The 18,244-nt window shown below is 38.2% G+C and overlaps 1 protein-coding gene across 1 annotated transcript in view; it reads right to left on the reverse strand.

The window, feature by feature from the left end:
- Window positions 1–10,455, reverse strand: part of NEGR1 (neuronal growth regulator 1) — an 841,588-nt gene extending 831,133 nt beyond the window's left edge. The window contains exon 1 of the mRNA XM_043575275.1: window positions 9,976–10,455. Within this exon, the coding sequence (XP_043431210.1) occupies window positions 9,976–10,151 (176 nt within the window). The 5' untranslated portion in view covers window positions 10,152–10,455. The remainder of the gene's footprint in view (window positions 1–9,975) is intronic.
- Window positions 10,456–18,244: the final 7,789 nt, after the last annotated feature.

The following is an 18,244-nucleotide window of genomic DNA, read 5'->3' on the forward strand; positions in this document are numbered from 1 at the left end:
GAGGGTAAGGCATTTATTTGTTCAAGGTCATGTAGCCAGTAAGTAGAGAAGTAGGAACTCAAATTCTCATAACTATCATTCTGGATACCTCAAAGCATGACAGGTTTCAATACAACTAAACAATACCAAAGGAGATAAACTCTGTGCATAAGCAAAAGTAACTTTTTATATCTATTATTCCACATTAATGATGTATGAGCAAAAAAATATCGATCAGTGACATATGCTCAATAAGACAGGAGAGCAATTATTCAAAGATTTATATATAATTTCCTGTTGTGAACATATTCCAAAAAACTAGCCCCTGACCGCACTGCAGGCCAAGGTATAGAGTTATTAGGTATTTTTTAAAACAAATATAAATGGACTAGTAGCTTGGAAGGGAGACATATATCCGAATGTAAAATATGATTTTGGAACTTCAGTTTGTATAACATACATCACTTTATTATGGGAAGCGTGTAGGTTTAGGATTATTCCAATTATTTGATGAATTATATAAAATGAAATGTATTCATTTTATGGGAATTATTTTACTATAATATATTCTTTTTATTACAAAACAGTATTTTTTTATTATTTCATTTTTATTATAATATAGTACAAATTGTGGGCTTAATTTTATGTCATCCCAGTGATTCAAAATTTTAGGTAATTTGATCAGAAGTCACTCATATAGCATAACACTTTCCTTCCTCACCTTCCTCCCTTGCCCATTACTCCTTCTCTCCTTCGAGTGCTTCAGTCAACACTAATAATGTGTCAAGCAATATGTTAAGCAGTAGAGGTGCCATCAACTCTGCTGATCAATTACCAAGACATTAATGGAAAACAGGTTACTTACAAATCAAATATATTTAAATATGTTCTCCTATAAGAAATATTTTATCTATAAGATTAGGAAAACATTATGATTCCTTTGATTTATTCATTTAATATCCCAATACAACAGTATGTAGTGTTATTGCAAAGAATACACAAACAGTATTCTTGTCTTCTGATTATTGTTCTTATGTTCACAATGTCTCTTAAATCCTTTTAATATCTCTAAATTTAATTTAGCTGAATGAGAGGAAAGGAGTTTCTGAAGACAACAGAACACATTTTCCCATGGCCCTTTTAAGTCATCCAAAACTTTTCAGTACTTTATGGCAATAGCTTTAAAGAAACCCTATCTTGTAGCATCATCATAGACACTGGACCTATATCCAAACAACTTAGTGAAATTCACTGAAGAACAATTTAGTTCCGGACCGAAAAGGGTTATAAACATTTTCCTTAAATTGAACAAATTACCAGCTATCTGAAAAGTATAATGCACTGGCTACTGTTCAAAAGAGCAACACTTAACACTGGCAACCCTGCCAAATTCCTCCTTTCCTATATTCCCCTTTTCCTAGAAAAAGTGATTAAAAGACCAATTCCCATGCCAGCTGGATGCTTAAGAGCATCAAAGGTCCTCTGTCAGGATTCAGAACTTGATATGGCTTAGAAACCACTATGCTAATAGATAACCTCTTCAACATTACAAATCAAAGCCATATGACCACATTAAAATTCTATCAGCTAGTATCAATACCCTGTGGTTTATAAAGTACTGTTGACCTGCCTCTGGGAGATGGTTGGAATGATACAAAAGTGCTGCTCTGGTTTGGGGCATATAGCTACTTTTCATAATTGAGAGTTATCAGCCAGTTCTCTCTACCCCTGTATCTTTATTGATTTGATTTAATTGAATCCTTAGGAGAAAGGAAAAAGAAGCTCCACGGGTTGAGGTAGAAACAGAAAAAAATGTTAGGAGGTCACAACAGACATTTTGCTACTTTGAACTGTCTTTCTTATCTGATGATTATAATTGCAAATGGCAAAAGTCTTCCTATATAACTTAAAATCTTGGATCTTCTTAAAATTATAACCACAATTCAAAATCTTACAACCATACCACTGTGTCTCAAACTCTCCCTGCTGAAGCCCTCACTAAAGTTTTATCAGACAAGACTCACCTTTATTACACAAAATGCCTTCTACTCTACTTGGTACATTTAATTTAAAAAATGCCTTTAGTATCCAGTACCTTTCTTCAAGACCCACTAGTAGGTTATGCACTGCAATTAAAAGATACTGAGTGATTCCAATGTATGTATCTTAACCCACTAGAAGTTCTGCAGGAATTACATAAGGCAGAGACTCTTGATATATAGATTCAATAAAAAGTACTTAATCACTATAAACATGTAGATCTGCCACAGTATTAAATATAACACAATCATTAAATGTGAAACAATTAGGGGTGCCTGGGTGGCGCAGTCGGTTAAGCGTCGGACTTCAGCCAGGTCACGATCTCGCGGTCCGTGAGTTCGAGCCCCGCGCCAGGCTCTGGGCGCCAGGCTCTGGGCGCCAGGCTCTGGGCGGATGGCTCAGAGCCTGGAGCCTGTTTCCGATTCTGTGTCTCCCTCTCTCTCTGCCCCTCCCCCGTTCATGCTCTGTCTCTCTCTGGCCCAAAAATAAAAACGTTGGAAAAAAAAAATTAAAAAAAATAATAAATGTGAAAAAATTAATAAACTAAAGAACAAATACATTTATCCCTTTGCTTATTCTTCCAGGGATTCACTAATGTAAAAAATAGTAGATGTTAGCCTGAAAAATGTAAGGTTCTGTGTTAAGGTCTAGGAATAGATGAACAAGAGTCATAGCACTTACACACTCAGGTGGTTTGTATATCAAAATTAGCAAAGAACAGGTAAGTACATTTTAACAAAATATCAAAAAAACTGCTGTTAGTAAATTTTTTCAATATCTTGCAAATGATACTACATTTTTAGATATAAGGGACTAATTAAAATCTAGTTTGAGGGGCGCCTGGGTGGCTCAGTCAGTTAGGCATCTGACTTTGGCTCAGGTCATGGTCTCACAGTTCGTGAGTTTGAGCCCTACATCGGGCTCTGTGCTGACAGCTTAGAACCTGGAGCCTGCCTCGAATTCTGCGTCTCCCTGTCTCTCTGCTCCTCCTCTGCTCATGCTCTGTCTCTCTCTCTCTCTCTCCTTCAAAAATAAATAAAAACATTAAAAAAAATAAAATCTAGTTTGATAATGATTATGGCCATATAGGAAAATCCTACATTTTACTCTCCAGTAGTTTGGGAAGTTCTTGTTTCCACTGGTGAATTTGAAATCCATAAAATACCAGACAAAAAAAGCATGTGACCCAATTTAAAATTTCCTATACAAAAGCCGAAAGGCAGATAATATGATTCTCCTAGGTAAAAAGAGCAATAAATTCTATTTTCTCTTATATGTAGGAAGTATCAATGACAATCTATAATAGATCAGCACAACTTTAAAATGGATGGCATGGCAGAGATCAAGAAGTCCAAGTTCCCTCCCAATTCAGAAATCCTCTCTTAAGCATCCTTGAGAGATTCAGTTCATCAATGATGGTTTTAAGATGCCATCTTTCTTGCAAAAGTATGGAGAAATATACCAAAGGTAGAACTTTATCGTGAATGCTTGTTTATATTGGAACCAGACACCTACATAAGTGCCTTTCAGAAGGTATTTTGAAGAAATTAGAGAAGATGTCACATGATCTAATACTCGGTTAAGAAGACAGATATAAAAAAAAAGAAAACCTTATTAACGAAGCATCTCTTACCTCTTCTATGTAAGTTACAAGATGTCTATAATGTATTAATTTATGTCTAAACAGGATATTATAGAAAAGTGATCTGATTTCTAATCATAAGATTCAAATGGCTTGAGAGACTAATTTCTACAGTGGCCAAAACACTGGACTCATGTGCATTTTTATGACTATATACTTCATAAGAAACTGGAAATTTTGATTAGTTCCTCAGGTATTAAGCTTCATAAAAGAAAAGCCTTTAATTCCTATTGATTTCAATAGGCAACTCTGTAGGAATTATCTCAGCATTCAGATCCCATATCCACAAACAGAGGTTAGCCCTTCTTCTCTTTTGCTCAGTCAATATAAATAAATAAATAAATAAATAAATAAATAAATAAATAAATAAATAGAGAATTATTGAATCTTGCCAATATATATTCATCAACTTCATGTTCCCACCCATAGTAACATTATTAACTCAAATATTATTAATCAATGTATATTTAATTAAATATTTACACATTTCGTTTATTATTCTCACCATAATCTGGGTGCAGGAAAATCTTTCTTCTTTGTAATATGCCCTAATGTCATTATGGTTTAACTTCTATGCACGTCTCCCTAAACAACTCCTATATCTAGTGCTAGTAACCAACATTTATCATGCCATGGGCAAAGTAGTCATTTAATCAAATATAATTAAAATAACTGAAGCTATTACCTTTCACTATATATCAATCAGGGTTCCACTAGCAAAACTTAAAACATTCAGGTTATTTAAAACAGAGGGATTTAATGAAAGAAACTGATTACAAAGTGTTTAGAAAAGCTGAGAAGCCATATAGGTAATGGTAAGACAGCTCAGGAAATTAGAAGAGCAGGAAGCCACTACTACTCCTAAGATATGAGAATGAATAGATGAGAGTGTAAATAGAAGTCCATGAGCCAGTGATCCAGTGGAGGATGGAACAAAGAGGTACCCCTGGGAGATGGAGACACTGCTGGATGCTGCCCAAAGCAATGAAGAATGGAGAGTCTCACTCATCACGTCCTCTCCTCTCCCCAAACTCCCCTCCATCGTGCAACTACACAACCTGAAGGCAGATGACAGTGGCTGACTGGGAAATGTTGTCTCAGGGATTAGCTCTACCATCTATCTCCAATAGCCTAGGGTAGCAGAAGGACAAAGGTTGGACTGGTTAATTGGGCCCAGAACTGTCACAAACAAGATGTGAACATTCCTCTAAGCTCTTCAGAGGTCAGGTATTGCAAAAAAAATAACTTATTTCATGGAGGTGTTTAATTTCAAAGCCAATCTATTTAAAATAAGTAGTTCATTAACATGAATGTGTTCAGAGATTTATACAATCACATGGGTTTATCAATTCTTCTAAACTGAAAAGACTAGGCAAAATAAATTTACCTAGAAAAAATTTAAAATACTACATTGTCCTTTAATATAACAAATGATTGTGTATTAATATACAAAACAATGTGTCATGCTAATTGCACAGCTTTGCAAGTCACTACAGGTAACAGTGTAGCATTTTATTCTGTATTCTAGAACACATTTTTCCCAAATGAGTCAGTAAGATAATCTATTTCCCCTTCTTTTTTAAAGAAGGGAAAAAAACTTCAGAATTTTAAAAATCTTTGTTCAACACTACTTAATAAGCTTATAGGTCTTTAAATAATGCCTTAATATTCTAAACTGAAATCACCTACATAGTTAAACAATGTATTTGAAATATGTAATGCATCAATGTGTAGGAATGACTCAACAGACAATATTAGACAATCCAATGATATACCAAAAGCACAGCACAATTGATTTCTACTACTATAGGTAATTCTGCATTCCCATAAATAAATCCTTTACTTTCTTATATCCAATAGCATGCAATTCAAACCAAACTAATTAATGTAGTCTAATCAAAAGGCGAATGTATAGGACAAATGGTTCCAAGAAGTGATAAATACTCATCATATCCACTTATAAATCTACTTGCGAAAGTTTTGTAGCTTCCAACGAAAATATCTTCTGTGCAAATGTGCCCTATGTTCTCTGCTGTAAGCAAAAATCGTCCTTCATATTACAATATCATATTGGGATCTCATATAACCTCCATTCAAACCTACAGTGTTAAAATGACAGCATGTGTTCAACTTTGCTAAGGTAAAAGAAGATATCACATTTAAGAAAAGAATCTCTCTTCCTTTCTTTGATTAAAGCATGACAAGCAGAGAATAGGATATTTTGAATTCATATCAGGAAGGCGGCTTAAAATGTACAAAATTCATACAGAAGAGCTGAAGTTGAAACAGATTGAAAGAATTAACTTAAAAATGACATGTATTTAAGAAAATGTTCAGGCACTGTGAGGATATAAATGAGGATGTTCCTTGTATTGTTTCCAAAGAATATTACACATTTTGGACATGTTAACATAGCTGTGTTTGTTAATAAGGTACGAATAAAGCAACTGATTCACATTAAAGCGACTGCAAACCAATATTTTAAAAGTCATCTGAAATTGATGTACTGATCCAGAACCTTATTATGTTCCCCTTGATTCTCCAGGTCTAGAAACAGAGGGTCCTGCAATGTGACTAATGTGGTTCTAGCATCTTCTGTTCTTTGCTATGTCACCCCAGGAAACATTAACTCCTATCTTCCATGTGCTACAAAATGCAATTTGAAGACTGGAGAAAAAGTTAATTTCTCCACATGCAGATTAACAAATTTTGTTAGGCATAAAATACATAAAATAAAATATGTATTAAACATAGTAGCAATTTAAGTTAATATTTAATAAATTAATGCAAACATTAATTTGTGTTTGTAGCAAATTACAATGCACTCTAAGACATGCACGCATTTAATGAAATCCAAAGTTTAAGTAAAGGAGGTACCAAATTCTCTATATTGAATAGATGTATCATTAAATACATTATCAAGAAGGTCCAAATAGCTCAAGTGAATCCTTCAGAGATTGATCAGTGAATAACATTATTAGAAGTAAGGGGAATTTTGACATTTAATATATTGCTTCACTAACTTTAAAGGCAAAATTCAAATGATAAGAATGCTGCAATTATGAAATGGAATTTCATTATAAGTTCACTAAGCTAAACAGAGAAGATGATTTATAAAATGATACATATAGTTAGTAGATCACAGAATGATTTCCCTTTCGTATCATAATGCCACTTAGGGAAACTTTTGTTTTTCTTGATTTTTTTTTCTCTAAAACAGACATTCTGGCATTTAGAAGATAGAAATGTATCATTTGACCTTTAAACTTCTGTTTCATTAATGTAACCACAAGCAACAGAGTCACTGACCGACATTTTTGCACTTTCGGGCCTTTAGCTCTTAAAGTTATTTGATAACTGCTATACCACTACTTGCTTTTTATTAGAGACACTTTTGAGGAATGTGTTACATTAAAAATAGAGCCTATTGGGTAAAGCTTAATGAATGATATAATGTAATTCAGTAAAGTGTTCTCCTGAACACCAGATTTTTGTACTTTGATGTGAGGGGGTGTATGCAGGAGGGTAAATTTTGTTTTGTTTTGTTTCCTAATTAATTAGAGAATACCATCAAATATAATTCTAAGTCTCCAATGTAAAAACATAAACTATAACTATGACATTACTTTTGATAAGAAATATGGCACCTGACTTACACACTCAATTAGTCCTTAAGCTCTGTCTGTAGTGGTCTATGGACAGAGTAAATGCCAGATGCAGAAGAAGAGTCGAGAAAAACAACTCATACAATTTAACATTTTTTTAACAGAGAGAAAATTTCTTATAAATGCATACATTAAAATAGTTTAAAAACCTATGAGCAATGTAGAAAGGTAAAAAGTGGGATACTCCCTAGAGAATTACAGAATTAGTACTACCCAAATGACTTTGGGTAAAAAGTAATGCTGATAGGATTTCTGTTTCATATGACACAAAATTATTCTGTTTATTAAAAAAATAAACACCGTAATCGGTAAAAAAAAATCACTTAGAAGAGACAGATTCTATTCTTTCTAAAAAGTTTAAAAGTCAAAAGTTCTCTAATTAAGATATGACAAAACTCAGGATGCAGCCTATAAATGGATGTGGTACCATGTACACAAGTAAACAAGGACTGCACCAAAGCAATAACACTAGAAAGATATTGCCCCCACTAGTTAGAGAAGCTTCACTACTGTAAGTGATGGGTGAACTAAATATAGGTCTCCTAGAAGCAGAATGTGGTTCCAGCTATTTTAGTTAGCCATAGCATGTATTAGATTCATTAGAAACAAAATGCCAAGATATATCATCAAAAGGCAAGTAGTCTATCAAACCCTTTAGGTTAAAAATGTTAATGCTCATTACAAATAAGCAGTGCACTGCTACAAACACATAGATTGCAGCCCCCGTGATATGTGTTTGCAGCCTCTGAAGATAGTGTTTCGTTCTTACCACTGTTGTTCAAACTTCCAAAACAAACTTAATATAAAAAAAAAGAAAATGTGCATTTTATTTATACCCTCTATGTGACATGGAGTTCATAGCTTTTACCAGCAATGAAAAGGCATTAAAGTTATAACAAATTATTTGCTATTTTTGTATACATTCAGTGGCATTTTGTATTTACAGCAGCAAAGATAACATATATTATAAAAGCGTTTTAGTTATTAGGGTATGTCAGAAATTATTATAGTATTCCACACAAATTTGGACTCATAAGCATGTTTCAGAAGGTGTAAAACATATACCACACCCAGAACCCAGATCATTAAATTTAAAATATGTTGCACAATTCAAACAAAAACATAGCCTACTCTCTTTCACCTTAGACATGCCGCGTATACTTATTTTGTGCATCCACACTTACAAGCCAACTACCACCCAGTGGAGAGAAAGAAGATCTTTCAGGGAGATTTGAAGTGTACATCAGTTGGGGGTGTCAGGGGGAGAAGGTAGGGCGATGAGAAATGAAGGAATAAGAGTGTTTAGCCTTGTTTAGATCTAAGCACTGCTGATCATCAATTCATATTTTCACAAGAGAAAAAAAAATGTTTCCAGGATCTCACTCTGCAGTGTTGCTTTGGGGTAAAATCGGGCTACGGATGTTCACTAATGACAAAACATTTCGGTGCTCAACCTTAGGGAAAAGAAGGGAGGAAAGAAGGGTGAAAAAAAGAAGTAAAACTAAAGATGGAAAGAGGGAGGAAAGAAAGGAGAAAGAAGAGACAGAGAAACAGAGAGAAAGAGAGAGAGAAACATAGAGAGAGGGACCATGTGTACACATGTGTGAGAGTGACAGTGTGTGGAACAGTAAAGGAGTGTGTGCCTTTTAAACAGTGAAAGAGAACGTGAATATGAAAGTGGCTGTTAGAGCACGGAAGGGCCAGTGTGTGTGAGGATGTGAAACAGAGAGTATGTGAGTGAGTGTGTTTAAGGGAAAGAGATGTGTGAGTGTGAGAAGATGGTACTGTAAGGGTTCAGAGGGAACATGCATGTGTATGTGACGATGATGGGAAAGGATGTGGGAAGAACGATGGGGAATGTGAGTCAAAAACAGGGAGACAAGACCACAGAATAGGAACATTAATAAGGGAGAAAAAGAAGGGATGGAGAAAGGTGAAGAGTGGAAGAAAGGCGGTTAAATATGATCAGAAATCAGAGTGGTGAAGATATACAGGAGGAGAAAATAGAAAAGGGAGGAGAGAATAGAGAGAGCACAGAAAAGGGATGAAAAGAGGCAATAGAGGAAAAGGAGAGAAGGAAGGAAGTGGAAAAATGGGAAAAGAAAATGAGGAGGGAGAAAAGAGAGAGGGGAGAAAACGATCAGCGGAAAGAAAGAAAGCTGAGGAGGGAGAAATTGAGCCTAAGTGTCCAAGTGAAAGGGAAAATAAATGGGAGCAGGGAGGCAGCAGTTAGAAAAAGTCGCTTAGGCTAGAGTAAAATAGAAACAAACCTGATAAACTTGTCAGACTCTCCACGAGTACCCCATGACAGTAAAACAGAGACCTTGTGAATTGAGTTTCAAAGTGGCACCTGCCCCTCCTAAACCTCACACTTCACTCATCCCTGGGCTACTTGGCGTTCCCGCAAAGTGCTTTAGCATCACGCGTCCAGCTTCCTACCTGCCCCAGCATCAAGGGGCCAGGCACCGGGCAGAAGCAGCACCTGTATTCCTTGCGGTGTGGTTTTTTGATGGTGATCACCACCAGCATTCTTACTCGGGGATAAATAAATAAATAAATAAATAAATAAATAAATAAAAGCAAGAAGGGTGGAAAGAGACACAGAAAGAAAGACTGAGACAAGTACGAAAAGCACGCCGTTCATCCTACCTAAGCACCGCCGTGTCCCCTTTTCTGACCATCATGTTGTCCACGGCCGCCCAGGGGAAGTCCACACTCTGTCCAGCCGGGAGGCAGGAGGGTAGCAGGCAGCACAGGCTGAGGAGCACCGCCGCCAGCCACTGGTTCGAGCAACAAGCACCCTGCACCAACAGCATCATGTCCATCCCTGCTAGGGCTGCTCACTCTCCAGCAGCTTTCAGCTCGCACTCCCCCACCCCCTGGTGCTGGCGAGTCTTCCCGGGAACCAGGCGGCGCGCCACAGGATTTTTTTCTTTTTTTTTCTTTTTTTTTTTTTTTTTTTTTTTTTTCTTATTTTGTGGGGGGAGTTTTGGGAGGTGGGGGGGTGGGGGGTTTCTTTCCTTTCTTTTTTTTTTCCTTCCCCCTCTAGTTGTTGGCTGTTGTTTCTCTCTCTCTCTCTCTGTCTTTTTTTTTTTTTTTTTTTTTTTTTTTTTGCCTCCCCTCCTCCTTCTCTTCGCTTTCCCTCCCTCCCTCCCCTCCCACCCCCTGGCACCACACTACACCTCCTCTCGGTTGCGTTTGGCCGAGTCCGGAGTGAGTCTAATTCTCGGGCGGCTCGCACACCATCTAGCGAGGAGGCGAGCGCGCCGGCGAGTGAGGGAGGAGGCGCGGCGGCGGCGGAGGCAGGGCGAGCGGCGGCGGCGGGCGGCTGCAATCGCAGCAGCAGCAGCAGAAGCAGCGCGGGGCGCAGCGGCGGCCGCTGGCCCCCGGGCTCGCGCGCGTTGCCAAGCGGCCGTTTCCTTAGCAACCCCGCCCGGGGACTGGGGATGCAGCGGGGTGGGGGGGATGAAGGGGAGAAAAAAAAGAAAGAAAACGGGGGAAAAAATCCCGAGGAGGTATATCACAATTACGCAAAGTGAGAGGAAAAGAGAGCTGGGTCTTAGACAAAATGCTACCCTTCTTGTCATGTGCACTAGAGATGTTTTGCTAGAAAAGTCTCCGTGTCGGTGCTGAGGTGAAGAGAGCCGAGGGGCGCATTGCTTTTCCTCTCTGGTGCGTTTTACCTCATGAGACACCGTAACTTTAAAGTCCTCCAAGTTGTAGTCGGCGCCATCATGACGCTGAGGACCGTGAGATTTTATTGTTTATTTTTTTCCAATCTCGCTTGGGCGACGGCACTACAGTCGACAAGTTGGCTACAATCGGCCAACTAGTTCACTCTTTACCTCTTTTCGGAAATAGGTAGGACGGTGGCGGGAGCGCTGCTTTTTGAGGGCACCTGAAAGGGTGCGTGCAAGGCCCTGCGGTAGCGAAGCTGGTGTGTCTACTGGGTCGGTCAATACGGATTGGAGGGCGCCCGCTACCCGTCCCTCGTGCATGCTGACACTAAACGGTGTGTGTGTGAGGCATGGTCGAAGCGGAGGGTGTGTATGGATGTGTGTGTGTGATATGCGCGCGCACGGGCCTGTGGGCGCGCGGCACGCAGGCGCGGTGGGAGGGACGGGGCGGGTCGAGGCTGGACGCAGTCGGGAAGAGACTGCAATCAAGTGTTTTAATTGTGTAGAGCCAGGCAGTCCTGTTATGTAAGAGGCAGTTTAACCCCTTTGAGCCTATCAGGCATAATGATCAGCGCATCCGAATCTAGACAGGGCAGAGTTTTCGGATTTAACGAGTCACGGGGTTATATATTTTTTTTTAACAGCCTCCTAACCAGGTTGGACAGATTTCCTCCTCGCGGCACAGAGCGGCTCCCTCTTGTTTCGCACGCCGCAGCCTCCTAACCGCTCGCCCCGCCGCTGGGAGCCGCTGTCCTGGCCTAAGGCAGAGCCAGGTGCTGCGCAAGGGGCCGCCCCCTACCCTTTCCTACTTCTTCGCTTCTTAAACTCATTTCCAGATTCAAGACCCTTTAGCTATTCCGGGCCATTTACAGATCAATGCGAGAACCGAGGCTGGAGTCAATAGCAGTTACGCCAATCAATCTTCTTCAGTGAGGAGTTTGGGAAGCAGAGCGGGGAAGTGGAGAGAAACAAGTAATTAAAAAAAATATGCTCACCACCACCACCACCACCCTCATTTCCCTTAAGCAGTCTTTGAAGATTTTCTTCGCCTTGACTCCAGTCCTTCTTCCCTTGGAGGAAATAAATAAAGCAAAACCGCACATCCCTAACTCGTTTTCCACAATGCTAGCAGGAACCTTTGGCAAAGCGCACAGAAGCAATAATCTCTGCAGGGGTCAGCATCCGGCTGCCTCCCCAGACTGAGCTCTTTACGAGGCAGGCAGGGAGTCGTTTTGCTTGACGGTATCGGTGCTCAGGGTGATTTTTATCGCAGTGCATGAGGATATATGGGGGGAAATGGGGAAAGGGAAGTGTTCCCATCACCTGTGACCACCAAACTGGCTGCTTCAAGAGCCCCTAACCAACATCGCCTCTCTGTTGAACTGACACTCCAAGGCTAGGCAATTAACCGAGACGTTTGCAGCAGGAGTTACTGTTATTAGTATTCAAGCTTAACTCTCAAACCCGGCTCAGAAATTGAGAGTGCGGTAGTATTCAACCGCATTTTGAGACATCAATAAAATGTTAGTCATTTGCGGATGAATGAAAACATTTTCTTTACCGTCTGGTATGCTAGGGAAATAATTGTCAAATGACAGACTCTTGCTAATATTGGTGCCAAATACCTAGATAACACTGTCATCTTGTTAACTGTGTTTTTTCTTTCTCCCGTGGTACACTGATGGATAAAGCTTAAAATTATCTAGGGCAAACGGGAGATTAGAAGAATCAGCATGTCATATGCATGGGCAAAACTATGCAGTATTATTTAATATTTTCTCTAGAAATGATCTAGATCCCATTGAAAAGAAGCAGAAGGCACAGCTTCCGGCATTGTGACTCAGTTTAGTGCTATTTTATGCAAGGATGGGATGCCAGCGTTTTCTAGTACAAGCTATGAAAAGCATCCTTTTGTAACTGCTGTTTCCCAGAGATCTGACATCTTGGCGGGGGGGTGGGGGGGGAGGGGGAGAGGGAGAATTTCTGTGACCAGGGATGGAGCTGTGCAGCAGTTTTAATATGTACAACACCCCTTCGGGCTTGTAAAAGGAAACTGGAACCACTTCTATTTAAAGGCAAAGAGTTTATTTTCATTATTTCTAGTTTTTATCTCAATTGCCATTCACTGATCATAAAGCACTTAAGTCTCACAAAATCTATCCAAAGAAAGCAATAACTAAACCTAGTTTATAGATGCATGGACTATTGGGAAGATTATTTTCATGTACATCAGGTAGCCCCTATTACTATGTGTGCTTTTTCTGCCTTTCTGACTAGGGAGGAATATGATTTTACAAGCTCCTATGACTTTCTTTTGTCTTCATTCTTTCTAAGGGTATATTTCTGAGAGGATGTTACAGGGTTTCCAATATTTGCTTTTGCAGTCTACAGTTTCTAACAAGCAGAGGCTTAAATTCTGGCAGTCTTGGCTTCTTCTGAGGGAAAGCCAGAACAAAAAAACCAAATAACAACAAAATGAAAGAAAGAAAACCTCCCAGCTCAGACACCACATGGTTCCTTAGAAGAACATTTTTAAAGTATCACGAAGAGGTAACAGCATCGTTTGAACTTCTTAGATGGGAAGGATTGGAATGGTTATCGTAAGATGTAGGATACTCTTTTGGACAGAGTTTTAAGAACGGGCATTGCAATGGATTACTACTTCCTTTTGAATCATGTATATTTATTTTATTTTCAAAGCTCAACTTCTAATATTCAAAAAAAAGGTGAAACTAATTTGAGTTTCTTTGGAAGGAGAAAGGTGGAGGCCAATGTGTGCAATAGTTGATTATGTCATTATCTAGATTGGTTTACATCCCTGTTTTTCATGCCCTGAGACCTCAGAGGTGTTGGAAAGGTAGTTATAAGGAAGTTTCTTAAGCTTTCATAGTTTAACAAGCTTTATTTTTACAGTGTAAATGAAATTCATATTAGGAAAAAACGTAGAATATAAATTCACATTTGTTTTCTGATGATGAGTGTGTAGACCCATATACCTCTTTCATGCTCTTACTGTTTGGCATGAGAAATTTTAGGTACAGGTCCCAGCTAATGGAAACAGCTAATGAGAGCACTTTGTAATTCCTGAGAGTTGGTCAGGTAGCCCTTATAATCAGGACATATGAATAATAGCTCCCTAACTTGGGGCCATAATTGACTCTTTGAATTAAGCTGGTTTAAATTTGGAACACGTTGCCAACTTAAACTGACGTATAGTAATGATTTGCAGGTCACTGTGAGAACTACAAAGTATTTTGGTGGGGGCAGGAAGATATTCCTTTATAGAAAATTTTCTCCAGCTAGACACTTTTGACATTTTGGGACAGCTAATTTGTTGTGGGGATTGTCGTGTGCATTGGAATATGTTTAGCAGCATCCCAGCCCTCTACTCACTAGATGTCAGTTATAAGAACTAACTTGAATCTTTGTATTCTCTATATAGTGACAGCTACAGGGTATGCACTTAGGAAATGGCTGTTGAATAAAGGAGAGGAAAAACAAAGTCATTTCACCATTGACTCTCTGCAAAAGTCATATAGTGATTAATTCATTTATAATTTTTATCACATTATCTATTAAATGTAGATATTAAGCAAAGAGATAAGAAGTGGGATCGGTGAGGGGTGCAAGAATACCTATGATACTTTCAAAGTGCTTCAAACCATTCCCATAGAATGGCTCTGAAAATTTCACCTAAGTACTTAAATCAGAAAGTGAAGTCTTATGATAAATGTGGGTGGAAATTATTTTTAAAGTATTAAAATTTTTATCCTTTGCATTTGTAAGACAATGAGTACAGCTTTGACTATTTATCATCACATATTTACATGGGTTCTGAAAAAAAAACTAATAATTACCTCCATCATTTTTTATTTAAGGTTTTTCCTCACCTATTTCCAAAAGAACTTTGGGGATCTCAAGCGCATCTATTTATATGTCAATTTAAATGTTTTCTATTGGAAGAACATGGATGTAAAATCTTACACTTTCAAACTAGTATTCTATTTTATTATTTCTTTTTATTTCCTAAAGAGTTCTAGCTCTGATTGCAGAATATATGCAATATATCTTGTATACATATTTTTATAAAGATTTTATTGAGGGGAAATTGTAGGTTTACAACAAAATTAAGAGAGGTACATGGATTTCTTTTATACATTCTCCCCCATTATCAGCATCACCTGCCACAATGGCAGTTTTATTTTTTTTAAACAAGGATGAACCTACATTGACAGATCATAAGCACCCAAAGTCTATTGTTTACCTTAGGCTTCACTCTTGGTGTTGTAAGTTCTATGGGTTTGGTCCAATGTATGATAACATACATCCATCATTATAATATCATACAGAGTATCATCACTACTCTAAAAATCCTCTGTGCTCTCTCCTATTCATCTCTCCCTTGGCAACTTCTAATCTTTTTATTGTCTCCATAGTTTTGCTTTCTCCAGAATGTCATATATTTGCAAACATACAGTATATTGTCTTTCCAGACTGGCTTCTTTCACAGTAATAAAACATTTATGTTTCCTCCATGCCTTACCATAAATTAATAGCTGATCTGTTTTTAGTACTAAATAATATCCCATTGTCTAAATGTACCCCCGTTTATTTATCCATTCACCTAATTAAGGATACATTGATTGCTTACAGGTTTTGGCAGTTATAAACAAAGCCAAAATGTCCATATGCAGGTTTTTGTGTGAACATAAATTTTCAGCTTCTCTGCGTAAATGCCAAGGAGTGGTGGAATTATTGAATCATACGGTAAGAGTATGTTTACCTTTTTTAAGAAATCACCAGGGGCGCCTGGGTGGCTCAATCGGGTAAGTGTCCGACTTCGGCTCGGGTCATGATCTCACGGTCTGTGAGTTCGAGCCCCGCGTCGGGCTCTATGCTGACCGCTCAGAGCCTGGTGCCTGTTTCAGATTCTGTGTCTCTCTCTCTCTCTGCCCCTCCCCCGTTCATGCTCTGTCTCTCTCTGTCCCAAAAATAAAATAAAAACGTGGAAAAATAAATAAACATAAAAAAAATTAAAAAAAAAAAAAAGGAAATCACCAAACTGTCTTCCAAAGGGGCTGTACCATTTTTGCCTTCCCATCAGCACTGTGTGGGAATTCCAGTTGTTCCATATCTCCACTAAAATTTAGTATTGTCAGTGTTCTGGCTTTGGGCCGTTCAAAGACGTGTGTAATGGTATGTCATTTCCATTCACATTCCCCGATGACATATGATGTGAAGCAGCTTTTTACATGCTTACTTGCCATCTATATATCTTCTTTGATGGGATGTATATAAAGGTCTTTGGCTCACTTTTTAATCAAGTCGTCTATTTTCTAATTGTTCAGTTTTGAGAGTTTGTTCTTTGCATATTTTGGATAAAAGTCTTCTATCAGATGTGTCCTTTGCAAATATTTTCTCGTAGTCTATGGCTTGTTTTCTAATTATCTTTATGTTGCATAGAGCAAAAGTTTTTTTTTTATTTTAATGAATTTTAGCTTACCAAATATTTCTTTCATGGATTGTGTTTTGTGCTGTATCAAAAAAAAAGACATCACCATACCTAAGGTCACCTAGATTTTCTTCTAAGATGCCTTCTAGGAATTATACAGTTTTGTGTTTTATATTTAAGTCTGTGATCCTTTTTGAAGTTAATTATATATATGAGGAGCATATATATATATATATATTATATATATATATATATATATTTGAAGTTATATATATATATGAGGAGCAGATCCTTACTGTGTAAATTTATAAGCCATCTTGACTGGAATTGGTGATTTTTAATTTGGATGAATTTTTACTACTAAATTTTCATAGCAAAGGTGTGAAATCATGGCTTTAAAACATGGTCCTGAGTAGAAAGAAAATAGCTATTGCCATTTCATTCCGTGACCACTTCTAGCAACTATTGGGATTTTTATTTCTCTTTAGTAAGCTATGATATTCATAGTGAAGTAAGTCATTGTTTTCCCTAAGATTAGAGAAAAACAGCCAGGTTTGAAGTGGAATAACTTTAAAGGACTATATAAAATACCTTTGCAAATTCATAAAACCCACCCATGTACATAGTATCTTTTTTTTTCTGATGAAAAACACATGTTTAACAACACACTTTCAGAAAAGTACATAAAATATAAAGGTGTAGCTTAGTGCACGCATTTTTTTTAATGTTTATTTATTTTTGAGAGAGAGGGAGAGTGTGAGCAGGGTAGGGAGCAGGAAGAGAGAGAGGGAGAGGATCCAAAGCAGGCTCTGCCTGACAGCAGAGAGCCTAACATGGGGCTGGAACTCACAAACCATGAGATCATGATGTGAGCTGCAGTTGGACGCTTAACCGACTGAGCCATCCAGGCTCCCCTTAGTGCATTATTTTTTTTTAATTTTTTAATGTTTATTTATTTTTGAGAGAGAGGGAGACAGAGCTCAAGAGGAGAAGGGCCAGACAGAGAGAGAGGGAGACACAGAATTTGAAGCAGGCTCCAGGCTCCGAGCTGTGAGTTGCAAGCTATCAGCACAGAGCCCCATGCGGGGGTCGAATTCATGAACCATGAGATCACCAGATCATGACCTGAGCAGAAGTCAGACGCCCAACCGACTGAGCCACCCAGGTGCCCCAGTGCAGTATTATTTAAAGTTAACCTCCATTTAATTCTACCCAGATTAAGAAATAGAAAATTGGTAGCACCCCTAGAGGACTTCTGGAAGTACTTTGTAATCCCAACCCCCATCTTCTCACATAAAATTGGTCCCTAGAACTATTTCGTGGTTTTCATTTCCTCATTTTCTTTATATTTTCACTACTTAGTTTTGCATCCTTTCTAAACAATGGCTTGCTTTCCTATATACTCATCTAAAAGTCATATCAATCATAGAATATGTAATGATACAGTATATACATTTTTGCATCTGGATTCTTTTGCTGAACATCATATTTTAAAATTTCTCTGTGCTGTTGTACAGGTGATGTCCCTTCAGGGTTTAAAAAAAATTTTTTTTAATATTTATTTATTTTTGAGAGAGAGAGCAGGGGAGGGGCAGAGAGAGGGAGACACAGAATCTGAAGCAGGCTCCAGGCTCTAAGCTGTCAGTACAGACAGAGCCCGACAGGGAGCTTGAACCCACAAACTATGAGATCACAACCTGAGCCGAAGTCAGACTTTTAACCAACAGAGCCATCCAGGCACCCATCATCAGTTTTTGTTTTGTTTTGTTTTTTGTTTTTTAATGCTTAT

This window comes from Prionailurus bengalensis, chromosome C1 (genome assembly GCF_016509475.1).
Source record: "Prionailurus bengalensis isolate Pbe53 chromosome C1, Fcat_Pben_1.1_paternal_pri, whole genome shotgun sequence".
In the NCBI taxonomy this organism is placed as follows: Eukaryota; Metazoa; Chordata; class Mammalia; order Carnivora; family Felidae; genus Prionailurus; species Prionailurus bengalensis.